We start from the raw sequence: 12,009 nt of genomic DNA on the forward strand, positions 1-12,009 counted from the left end.
TCAAACTAAAAAGCCCAAGTGAAGCTGCGGCTCAGATGGTAGAGAAAAAACCAGAAGAGGAGGCGTGGCTCAAGTGGTCGAGTGAAAAAGCCAGGTCTTGAGTGCAAGCCCCAGTACCAGCACGAGCACGCAGACAGACAGACAGACAGACACACACACACACACAGTCACAGGCGGAGGTTAAAATTCTCATCATAAATATAAAGGACGCCTTGGTATTCTGAGTCATGACCAATTCCGATCTAAGCCTCCTGGAGTCGCGTCTCCCGCCACACCAGGGCCCCCCCATCTTTCAAGAACAGCTCGGACCAGCGGGGGGACAGGGCAAGGCAGGTCCCAGGCCGGGGCTGGCCACGAGCCAGGACTCATCACGGTCTCGCGTGGCTGTGACCCGTACACTAGGACACGTGGGTGCGACGCTATTGACAAAGACCGTCTCGGAACTTTCCCACATTTATTCACGGTTTTGACAGTGAAGAGTTCCTAAACCGGGCCCTCTCCATTCTGCGCGCTCTAGACATTTCGATGTCATTTTCAGCATTCGGAATTCTCCCTAGGGGAAGATTTGGCTCAAGTACAAAAGACCCTTGAGGGAAAACTGGTAGGGGAGCTTCGGAGCACCCCTACTGATGTCAGGAATAGCTCCTGGAGATGAACCGCGCAGACTGGGAAGGCCCTGCTGAGCGCTTCGCCTAAGAAAACCCCCTCCTGGTGGAGAAAACAGGTGCCACTCACAGACTCACGGGGGACACTGTTTTCGAGGCATGGCGGGATTCCTGGCTACCATCCATCTTCAACTATAAACACGCACCAAATGCAAGTACATTCAAGAACTGCGGGCGGGCGGCCGTCTGGCTGCTACCACGGGTGGCTGCTGGCGGCGCTGGGGTGCAAAGGCTTCACGCGGGCCAATCGGGACAGGCCAAGGCGGAGACTGTGACTAGGGGGTGGAGCAGAGCCTCCAGTCACCCGGATGCTGCTGTTTCCAGACGGGGCTGAAAGAGAGCACACCATGAATTGCTAATAACAGAAAAAGCAGGAGTAGCCGAAGCATGGCTCTGCTTCCCAGAATTCAACAAACACTAAGCAAGAGCAGAAGAAAAGACAAGGACTGGAGACCAATGCCGGGCCCTGGTGGCTCACGCCTGTCACCCTAGCAGCTCAGGAGGCTGAGGTCGGAGGATCGCAGTTCAAAGGCAGCCTGGGCAGGAAAGTCCGGGAGGATCTTATCTCAATTAACCAGCAAAAAGCCAGAAGTGGAGCTGTGGCTCAAATAGTAGAGCACAAGCCTTGAGTGAAAAAGTTCGGGGAAGCCAGGCACCAGTGGCTCGCATCTGTAATCCTAGCTACTGAGAAGGCTGAGATCCAAGGATCAAAGTTCAAAGCCAGTCCAGGCAAGAAAGTGCAGGAGACTCTTATCTCCAATTAACTTCCAGAAAATCGGAAGTGGCGCTGTGGTTCAAAGTTACGGTAGAGCACTAGCCTTGAGCAGGAGAGCTCAGGGACAGCGCCCAGGCCCAGAGTTCAAACCCCATGACAAAAAAAAAGAGAAAAAGAAAAAGCTAAGGAGCAATGCTCAAGCCCTGAGTTCAAGCCTTAGTACCACCACACGAAAAGAGAGGAAGAGAGAGAGCAGATCACAGGCTGAGCATCCTTAATCTGAAAAACCAAAATACAAAATGCCAAAATTAGACACCCTGCTGGCTCCAAGCCAGGGCGGTCACATGGACTGGAGAAACTCAGCTGCTTTGACTCTAAGAGGCAAAGGGCCCACGCTGTCCCACTGTCTGTCCTGGGGTCTGGGCCCCCAGCGACATCAGCCCTGCCCCCCCCCCCCCGATATGGGAACGCTGTAAACACCACATGCATTCTGACACCAGCCGGCCACCACCCCTGCAAGGCCCTTCCATCGTTCTGACTTCCATAGTGATTCTTCAACTTCCATAGTGATTGTGTCGTTTCTGTTTTTAAAACCTGTATGTGGGTTATCGTTAAGTAGTTGTACCAAGGGGCTTCCGTTGGGCATGTCAGCTGATGAGCCTGAGGCGTCTTCATCAAATCACGATCATCTCTCTTTCCTCCAGGGAAGAGCTGCTATGCTCACAAGGAATGAACTAAGGATCAGATTGCTGTGCTATGTATGGTGCACTGATGTCAGTCACTAACCATCCCCTTCTGCTTCTCTACAGCCTTTTATGTCCTCATCAAAAGGCCCGACGACTCTGAAATCAGAAAGGACTCAACAGCCGATGTCTGTGAATACAGACAAGTTTGATGAGCAGTCGCTACCCAGTGCCGATCCCTAGCGATCACTCAAGGTGGAGGCCAATCAGAAAAAGGCTAGTCTAAAGATGTGAACTTCAGGAAGCTTCATGAAGGGCTCAGGAAGAGAGAAGATGTGAAAGAAAACGTATCAGATGGGGAGGTACACAGATTAAGCGAATCCAATCAACAGGATGTGTAAGGAACTAAAAAGAAAAGAGAAGCTAGGCGCTGGTGGCTCACGCCTGCCATCCCAGCGACTCAGGAGGCTGAGATCTGAGCATCACGGTTCAAAGCCCACCTGGGTGGGAAAAGTCGGTGAGATTCTTACCTCCAATGAACCACCAGAAAACTGGAAGTTCTGTGGCTCAAAGTTGTAGAGTGTGGCCTTGAGCAAAATTGCTCAGGGACAGCGTTTGGGCCCCCAGTTCAAGCCCCACCACCAAAAAAAAATAAAAATTAATAAATAAAACAAAAATCCAATGATCTGCACCATCCACACCATGGTTGGCAAACGAGCCCAGGATGAGTAACGGAGAACACGAGTCTCCCACAACACGTGCTGACCGGGCGTATGGGGCCCCGCACTCCTAAGGACTGACGTGGGCGCGTGCGTGGCAAGCTGGGGCTGGCTATGGAGGCCCCTACCTGGGGGGACCCACGTGGGTCTCTTCCTTTCGGCTGGAGGGCTGCGTCTTTGTGCTGGTGTTCTAGGAGCCTTGGAAGAAAGCACAGCCTTGCTGGGTGAGGGCTGCGATTCCAATTTGACAGCAGCTGGAGACGAGGCCACTGAAGTCCCTTATGGGGAAAGGTAGAAAAGTGTGTCAGATGGGAAGATGATAGTTCAAATGTAGCGTACATGAACAAAAACTACAAAAGTTCAATCAGTGCCAGTGGCTCACAACTAGAATGCCAGCTACTCATGTAGCCCAGGCTGGCCTCCACTCACCATCCTCCTGTGCCAGCCTCCCCGGCACTGGGATTACAGAGGAGGTGCCAGCACCCCCAGTAGGTGTGCTGTCTTCTAGGAATATTTATACGCCAGGCAACCTCCTTACCACGACCCTGACCAGAGACTACTGCCCCCTACTGACAGCGGTGGAAATGGAGAGATCAGAAACCACGATACAACAGGGAAGGAAGTGGGGAGGGCTGGCCCCATCTAGAAGGGACGCGGGAGCAGGGTCCAAGCCCTCAGAGCCACGCAGGTGGGAAACAAACACTCAGAAAGGGATCTGAGGCCTTGGGCTAAGTTTTCGCAGAAGTGAGGGCTGGGCGGAGGAGGATCAGGAGTCTGAGGCCAGGCTGGGCAGCACAGCAGAAGTTTGTCTCAAAAGTCAGCATGCCAGCAAGGGCAGATGCCTTGGGAGATCGGCTTCAGAAATGGGACGGCAGAGGTGTTCACTCGGACACGGCCAGGTCCTGTCACAGACGAGCTGCCAATGACACAGGTCGCAGAGAATGAACACGAGAAGGGGAGCAGTTCGGGTTCTTTTCTTGGAGTAAGGGGGAAAAAGAGGTAGAATAGAAGCCCACTTTCAGCTCATGGTTACTCTGGAATCCAAAGGGCTAACATGATGTATAAGAAATCTGGGCAAAAGTGGCTCCCACCTGTCATCCCAGCTACCCAGGAGGCTGAGATCTGAGGATCGCAGTTCAAAGTCAGTCTGGACAGGAAAGTCCGTGAGACTCTGATCTCCAATAAACCACCAAAAAGCCAGAAGTGGGGCTGTGGCTCAAGTGATAAGAGCACCAGCTCCGAGTAAAAAAGCTCAGGGACAGCACCAAGGCCCTGAGATCAAGCCCCAGGACTAGCACAAGAAAAGACTTTTTTTACTTGGATTTCTTCTGGAAATGTCTTAGACATATTACAAAAGAGTTCTCCACTCAGAGATCAGGTCAAGAAGCAAAGCAAGAACTTTCAAGTTTCTCTGCTTAACTGTCCAGAGAAAAAGTGGATCAGGAGAGTGAGCAAACTCTCGGACGGGACAAACGTGGGTCCCCCTTCAGCCTCTTATTAGCAGACCTGAGGCTTTGAACGATCACGTATCTGCCTGTCAGAGACTCCACCCTCCCCTGGTGGATACAGGTGTGCTGACTGTCCACAGGCACCCTTCCATCCTACGCAGCCAGATGCTGGAAAGGACAAAGGTGGAGACCAGGCAAGCGCAGCAATCACACAGAAGGCATTTCATGTACAATGGAAGCGGTCTGCAAGCTTACCCAACGGACTGCATTTGGGTTTTGTTTTCTTCTCTTTCTTCTCTGGTGGGGGTTTCACCTTCATTTCTTCCATTTTCATTGCCTTGACTTTACTTTTGGTCACAGTGAAGTCCTCGTCGGTGTCTTCGCTCTCACTGAAATCAGAATCCTCCCCCTCTTCTCCTGAAATGAAAGGCCACGTGGGCTGTCTTTGTTCCAAAGGGCGGGACTTCCGTTCCCTGGGCTCCTCCCCAGCCACCAGCTCTGCGCACATCTCTGTACCCCGGTGTGAATGGAGGGTGTCTGGCTTTGAATCCTGGCTTTCCACTTCCATGCAGGCCTCACAGTGCCTCGATTTCCCCACCTAGAAAATGGAGGTAACTACCAGGTGCTGGTGGCTCCTATCAGTGAGCCTAACTACTCAAGAGGCTGAGATCTGAGGATCACAGTTTGAAGCCAGCCTGGGCAGGGAAGGCTGTGAGACTGATCTCCCATGAACCAGCAAAAAGCCAAAAGTAGTCGTGTGGCTCATGGACTACAGGGCCAACCTTGAGCAAAAAGTTCCAAGTGAGAGCACAAGGTTCTGAGTTCAAGCTCCAGTACCGGCACAAACAAAAAGAAAAGAAAATGATTGTAACCATAAGGCCTACCTCACAAGGCTGCTACAGGCTAAATATCTATACACATGTGCTGAGTATGGGATATATTGGTATGCATGTAGTAACTAGCTAGCTAGATACATACATATACAGATATATATATATATAGTGCTTAGTCCCAGCCCTGGAATTTCCCTTCAGTGATCCTTACTTGGAATTTTACCATTTTTACTGAGACGCCAGAGAAGAATCATCAGGGGATGACCTGTATGCTAACCCAATGTCACATGATCCTTAGTCACATGAGGAGCCCTCTCCCAGCAGTGCACTGACAAGCCCAGATCTGACTCCCAGGAGACACCTGCCCCGCCATGCTCTGGTCTGCATGGTACGGGCTGCTCCCCGACAGCTGTGGACCTGGGGCAGAGCCCTGTGCAGACGCTGGGCTCTGGGAGGAAGCCTTTGGGCCATGCCTTGGACAAGCAGCATTTAGACAAATGAAGGGGCTAAAATGGCCTCTGGATGGATGGAAAGGCAAAAACAGTGGAGTCACCAGGAGGCCGTCCATCAGCTCAGTGAGGCTGCCCGGAAGTAGCTGCAGGAGGACGGAAGAGGCCGACGCACTAGGTGCTGAGTGAGTTCTTCCTGTAGATGCCCCCCCCCGCCCCAGCAGGATGGAATTCTGGGGGGCGTTAGTCCTGCAGCAGATCTGACTCACCAGCGGGGCCGTCTGAGCCGGAGGAGGCCTCGGGGCTGTCGCCGCTGCTGTCTTCCTCGAGAACCTTCCTCTGCTGAGCCGCAGCTGTGCACGCTGCTCTTCTCTTCCCTCGGACGCCGGGTGCATCGCCATCACCCTCCCCCGCGGTCCTGGCCAGGTCTTCACGGCGCGCCCAACAGCAAGAGAAAGCGCTTTGTAACAGCTAAGATTTCAGCAAGGCTCTATGGCTCTGCTGCTTCTCCCTTCCGGGGTCCCCGGCCCCTACTCCTAACATACTCCCCAGTCCAGCGGGGCCTTCACAGCCCCCCCCCCCCCCGCCACTCCAGCCCCCCCAGCCCCCTGGCAGTAGTTTTAAGGATAAGTCCAGAACCCCAAGGGACAGTTTTTCCCCCCAAGAAATTCCAAGATGGAACTGGGAGGAGGCTATCCTTTTTTTCTGTCGGTCATGGGCTTGAACTCAGGGCCTCAGCCCTGTTTTGTTGTTTTTGTTTTTGCTCAAGGCTAATGCTCTACCACTTGAGCCACGGCGCCATTGCTGGTTTTCTGGTGGTTCACTGGAGATAAGAGTCTCATGGACTTCCCTACTTGGACTGAGTGTGAACCCTAATCCTCGGGTCTCAGCCTCCTGAGTAGCTAGGATGACAGGCGGGAGCCACCCGTGCCCAGATGCCATCCCCTTTTTTAGTGGTCCGGTGACACAGACCAGAGAGTCAAGGGTCATAGTCTAGAGGTCCTGGGTAATTATAACCCTCCAGCAGGGAAAGAAGTAGGTGTGCAGTCAGACTGACAAGACTAAACACTGAAAGGGAGGGGGAGGCTGAAGGATAAGGAGGCTGGGCAGAGTGGAAGACTTTGGCTGGCTCTAGCTCTGGAATCAAAAATCCAAACAAAAGTGACTAGAACAGCACTGTGAACGAGAAGCTATTAGAAGATGAGAAACTTACCTGAAGAGTCACAGGCTACGGGGCAACCAGAGACGATAGGAGACTCACGCGTCGTTCCTGCTTCGCTGCCGCCATGTTTTCCAACACCTAAATATAAGGGATAAGGAAGAAAACTCAGACACACTCTAATTGAGCAGACTCAGGCTGCGTCCCCCAGAAAGGATTCTGCACCCCAACCAGCAGAGATGGTACTTGGAAAGGTGAGATTTATTAGGACTTTGGGCCCTGAAATCAAACCTGCCTGCAGTGCAGATGCAGACTTGCAAGACTAAACGGGCCCATCTTTTTTTTTTGGGGGGGGGGTCCCGTCATGGGGCCTGAACTCTGGGCCTGGGCGCTGTCCCTCAGCTCTTCAGCTCAAGGCTGGCGCTCTACCACTTGAGCCACAGCGCCACTTCCAGCTTTTTTCTTTTTTGCTTATGTGGTACTGAGGAATCGAACCCAGGGCTTTGAGCATGCAAGGCAAGCGCTCTACCACTGAGCCACCTTCCCAGCCCCTCAATGGGCCCATCTTTAACAGAGAGATGGGAGATGAACTGTTGATCTCCCACGGAAATAGCTTAACAATCTCTGAACTCCTGAAAACAGTCACTGAGCATGAACTGTTAAGTCTGTGAGGGCAAATGCACAGCTGCTCGGGACCAGAGAGCCGAAGTGGGTTGACAGGGCTGTGCAGGGCATCTGATCAGGCCAGGCTCCCAGGCCACATACTCCGCTTATTATGGGTGGTGAACAGAGATGGGTGTTGTATGACACCAAGATGGCGGAGTGAGGAATTCTACCCAAATGCACCGCTCAACTCGGCTCTCTCTGGAGTCCCAAACTGTGTCCTTTCCCCTGTGAGGACCCTTCCAAACAAACACCCACAGACACAGCGACCAATGCACAGAAAGCAGAGTTACTTTGACCACTGGATGCCGGCACATCACCGTTGACTGTTGGACGTTGCTTCGCTGACAATGCCAGAGCAGCTTCCAGGCCTCTCTGGAAGATCTTGTCATCCAAAGGCACCCTACAAAACACAAGCCCCGCACACGATGAGACTTCCCAGGGACCAGGGTCAGGGAACAGCAGGCTATTGAGATGATAAAGGTGACAGACAGAGCGTGACGTAAGTCAGGCAATGATCGCATTTCTTTTGGGACCCTGTCCCCCCTTCCCTGGCTCTCTCTCGGTGTTTCCCTCCCATCCCCACCCACAAGTTGTAGAGTTCATTCTCCACCTCGTGTCCAGTGAGGACCACAGCTACATTTGTTCATCCTTTGTCCCTCCATTTCTGTGTCCCCCCAAGGATAGATAAATGAACAAACAAGACAAAAAGGAAACAAAAACAGCTACAAAGGAAAAAAACTTGGCTTCCATTCCCTGGAGTTCATCTGGATAGACATATGATCAGAGGGACACAGGCATGGCGCCTTTGTGATCCTCTCTTACGAGCGTTCTCCGTGGGAATGCCTAGAGTCCTGTATCACTTATTACGTCCTGGTATGCACGCGCATGCGCGCACACACACACATTTTTTTTTGGTCAGTAGTGGGGCTTGAACTCTGGGCCTGGACGCTGTCCCTCAGCTCTTCAGTTCAAGGCTAGCGCTCTACCACTTGAGCCACAGCGCCACTTACGCCTTTTTCTGTTTCTGTGATGCTCAGGAATTGAACCCAGGGCCTTCTGCATGCGAGGCGAGCATTGTACCACTGAGCCACCTGCCCTGGTGTATTTTACATTTATCTCCTGCACAGGAGAAAGAACATGGCACCATTTGTGTCTCTGAGCCTGGCTGACCTCACTCAACATGATTTGTTCTGGGTCTCTCCACTTCCCTACAAATGACATATTATTACTCTAATGGCTGTGTCAAATTCCATCGTGTGGAGGTACCCCGGTTTCTGGATCCACGCCTCTGTGGGGGGGAGTCTGGGCTGTTTCCGGGACCTGGCCCTGGTGAATGCGCAGCAGGGAACATGGGTGTGTCTTCTGTTCGCTCTTCAGAGCTGCCTTCCACACGTGTTTAAACAGCGGCCAGCACTGTTAGCGGATGCTTGCTGATGTAACACCACATGATCCTCAGTACACAAAGCCCATCCGGGGGCACCGCCTGCTCCCCACAACAAGCCATCTCTTTCCCATCAGCCCCTGCCCAGGCAGCCCCTGCTCCAGCTAAGACAGCCCGGGTTCAAACCCAGCTTCTCCCACCCACATGGCTTTCTTCATCTCCCTGACACACGCTAGCAGGCAGGGCAGCTCTGACATTCATTTTCCATCTCTACCTTCCAGTCTAGGTTTTCAAATGTAGGGCCGAGGGCTGAGGCTCATCCCTGTAAGCTCAGCTATTCTGGAGGTGAATAGAAGATAGGGGCTCAAAGCTAGCTTGGTCAAAATATTAGTGAGACCATCATCTCAACAAAAAGCCAGGTGCATCAGTGCACGGCTGTGACCCAGGCTGCACTACAGTCCAAAGATAGGAAGACGCAGCCTGAGACAGTCTTAGGCTAAAACAAACTTTAACTGTCATTTTATTTTGGGGAACTAATACTGGGACTCGAACTCAGGGCCTGGGCACTGTTTCTGAGCCACAGTTCTACTTCCAGCTTTTTCATGGCTCACAGGAGAGAAAAATCTCACAGACGTTCCTGCCCAGGCTGGCTTTGAACCTCAATCCCCAGACCTCACTCTGCTGAGTGGCCAGGGTTACAGGCATGAGCCACTGGTGCCAGACTGCAAGTGGAATTTTTACCCCAGCAGTTTCGCAAAGTCTCAGACTGCAAAGACAGGAGCGGTAAGTCTTTATTTAAATGGAGATTTGCTCTTAAGTTTATGGATGTCTTTTCTGGGTCAGTTTTACGTTGTATCCCTGTTCTTCACCCTGTTCTTCTAGATGAGAGCAGGACTCTGCTCACGTTCTAAGGTCAACCAGCAGCTTGTAAGAGTGTCCTCAGAGAACACGTCAATAGCCATTTGTTTGCGCGTCTTACCTCTCACCTTTTCTTAGGGGTTTTCTCTTGCAGTGGGATGCTTTCTTTCTGGAGATTCTTCAACTTAGCTTTCGGGCTCTCTTGTGTGGGCTCCTTTAATCTTGTTCGGGATTTCTTGTTTAATGGTACAGAAGTCGGCATAAAATCATCTATTGATGTGCAAGTTAAAAGCAAGAGAAAGAGAATGACTTCTTTGGCAGCTGCAATTTATTAGTGTGTTTTGAGTTTCATAGGTTAGCAAGTTGTGTCATTTCTGGTTTAACAACCATTATTGGCATGGTTTGTCTTTGTTTTCACTCATCCATTTCAACTCCTCTTTGCTGGCCTTTACTTTTAAAATACCAATGCAGGGCTGGGAAGGTGGCTCAGTGGTAGAGCGTTTGCCTTGCATGCTTGAGGCCCTGGGTTCGATTCCTCAGCACCACATAAGCAAAAAGAAAAAAGCCGGAAGTGGCGCTGTGGCTCAAGTGGTAGAGCTCTAGCCTTGAGCTGAAGAGCTGAGGGACAGCGCCCAGGCCCAGAGTTCAGGCCCCACGACCGGACCCAAAAAAAAAAAAAATACCAATGCATCCAAGACGAGCTCCCTAAAAACTACAAACACAGCCAGGTGCCAGTAGGTAGCTCCCACCTGTAATCCTAGCTACTCAAGGGACTGGCGTCTGAGAGTGGAAGCAGAGCCAGCCTGGGCAGAAAAGCCTGTGAGACTCCACCTCCAACTAACCAGCAAAAGGAGAAGTAAAAAACCTGCTTCTGGACTAAGGGGAATATCTCAGAAGCAGATTATTTGCCTAGCTATGTGTGAGGCCCTGGACTGAATTCAGATACGGGGAAGAATAATCCTAATATGATGCTTCTCAGAGTGTGTGTGTGTGTGTGTGTGTAGGCTGGGGCTTGAATTCAGTGCCTGGACACTGTTCCTGGGCTTTTTGTGCTCATGGCCGGTACTCTACCATTTGAGCTACAACTCCACTTCCAGCTTTTTGGGCATTAACAAGAGACAAAGAGTCTCATGGGCTTTCCTGCCAAAGCTGGCTTCGAACCTTGATCCTCAGATCTCAGCCTCCTGAGTAGCTAGGGTGGTGGGCGTTAGCCACCAGTGCCCAGCTGAGTCTAAGACTTTTTGATCCAAGTTCTTTCAACAGCCAAGACAAGTAACAAATAGTATAACATAGCTTAGCTCTGTCTTCAAGGTCTAATTTTTCACAGGTCTACAAGGAGTTAGGGAATTTGTTTAATACCTGAACTTTTATCTGTCAGATAAATTCTGAGGAAATAGATTCCCAAATTCCAAATCCTTTAGGCGGGAAAAAAAGCTTTTGCCTAGCAAGCATGGGGCCCTGAGTTCAAATCTCAGTACCATTGCCACAAAAACAAATCACTACTTACCATCACTGTTGGAGTCCTCCATCTGTGAGTAATTGACAGGTTTCTTATTTCTATGGCCAAGAGAGAGATTTTTCATTAAGCAGAAATGTCAATTTCTTATAGTCATCATGAATAAAGCAAAACACCTGAAAGTCTGTAAATCGAAAAGATGACCTGAATTTACAGCAAGGACTTGGCAGTAATTAGAAAACTAAATTACACTTTTTCCAATACAGAAAACTATGAATCCAGATAACTCCCAAAGGAAAGAAAATCTCGCTAATTAATTAGTTACAATTTACAGGCTTGTAGCTATTGGCTATTTTTTTTTTTTTTTTTGTCAGTCATGGGGCCTGAACTCTGGGCCTGGGCGCTGTCCCTCAGCTCTTCAGCTCAAGGGGAATGCTCTACCACTTGAACCACAGCACCACTTCCAGTTTTCTGGTGGTTCATTGGAGATAGGAGTTTCACAGATGTTCCTGCCCAGGCTGGCTTCAAACTGAGATCCTCAGATCTCAGCCTCCTGAGTAGCTAGGATAATAGGTGTGAGCAACCAGTGCCTGGCAACTGCAAATAGTTTTATTTCTGTCTAACAGAATGGAGAGTAAGATGGTAAATGACTTTTTTCCCACCCCTGAAATAGTGTGGCAGGCACCTCAAAGGTCAACCCCAGACAGGGTTTTCACTGCAACAGGAGTGAATGCAAGGAGAGGTAGAGGAGGGGGAGCTAGGATGGAGGAGGGGGAATTCTGAGCTCCTGGCTGCTCTGGCTGGGGACCCCCACAACCACCACCACTGCATCTAACCTCACCCCCTACCTAACCCCAACGCCTACCACACCCATCACCCCCATCCTCCACCTTGGCCACCTCACCCCTCACCTCCTCTTACCCCACCGCCTCACCCCTGTCATCCCTTACTTCACCCCCTCCCCTCCCCTTACCCCT

General features: G+C 51.1%; 1 protein-coding gene across 1 annotated transcript; it reads right to left on the reverse strand.

The window, feature by feature from the left end:
- Positions 1-440: 440 nt before the first annotated feature.
- Rad51ap1 (RAD51 associated protein 1) lies at positions 441-11,133 on the reverse strand. Its single transcript, XM_013023670.1, has 8 exons — positions 11,084-11,133; positions 9,705-9,846; positions 7,628-7,737; positions 6,726-6,812; positions 5,782-5,940; positions 4,486-4,647; positions 2,911-3,060; positions 441-995 (listed from the first exon to the last, which is right to left on the reverse strand). Exons 1-8 carry the CDS (start codon positions 11,103-11,105, stop codon positions 859-861), a joined length of 969 nt encoding a protein of 322 aa, XP_012879124.1. The 5' UTR covers positions 11,106-11,133; the 3' UTR covers positions 441-858.
- Positions 11,134-12,009: the final 876 nt, after the last annotated feature.

This window comes from Dipodomys ordii, unplaced genomic scaffold (genome assembly GCF_000151885.1).
Source record: "Dipodomys ordii isolate 6190 unplaced genomic scaffold, Dord_2.0 Scaffold69, whole genome shotgun sequence".
Taxonomy (NCBI): Eukaryota; Metazoa; Chordata; class Mammalia; order Rodentia; family Heteromyidae; genus Dipodomys; species Dipodomys ordii.

What these genes read in the sequence shown, in the direction of transcription:
- Rad51ap1 (XM_013023670.1), bottom strand. Translation starts at nt 11,105, where the DNA reads ATGGAGGACTCCAACAGTGATG. An exon ending in GGAGGACTCCAACAGTGATG is followed by an intron (nt 9,847 to 11,083) that starts GTAAGTAGTGAT and finishes GCACATCAATAG; the next exon opens with ATGATTTTATGCCGACTTCT. An exon ending in GAGAAAACCCCTAAGAAAAG is followed by an intron (nt 7,738 to 9,704) that starts GTGAGAGGTAAG and finishes TGTGTTTTGTAG; the next exon opens with GGTGCCTTTGGATGACAAGA.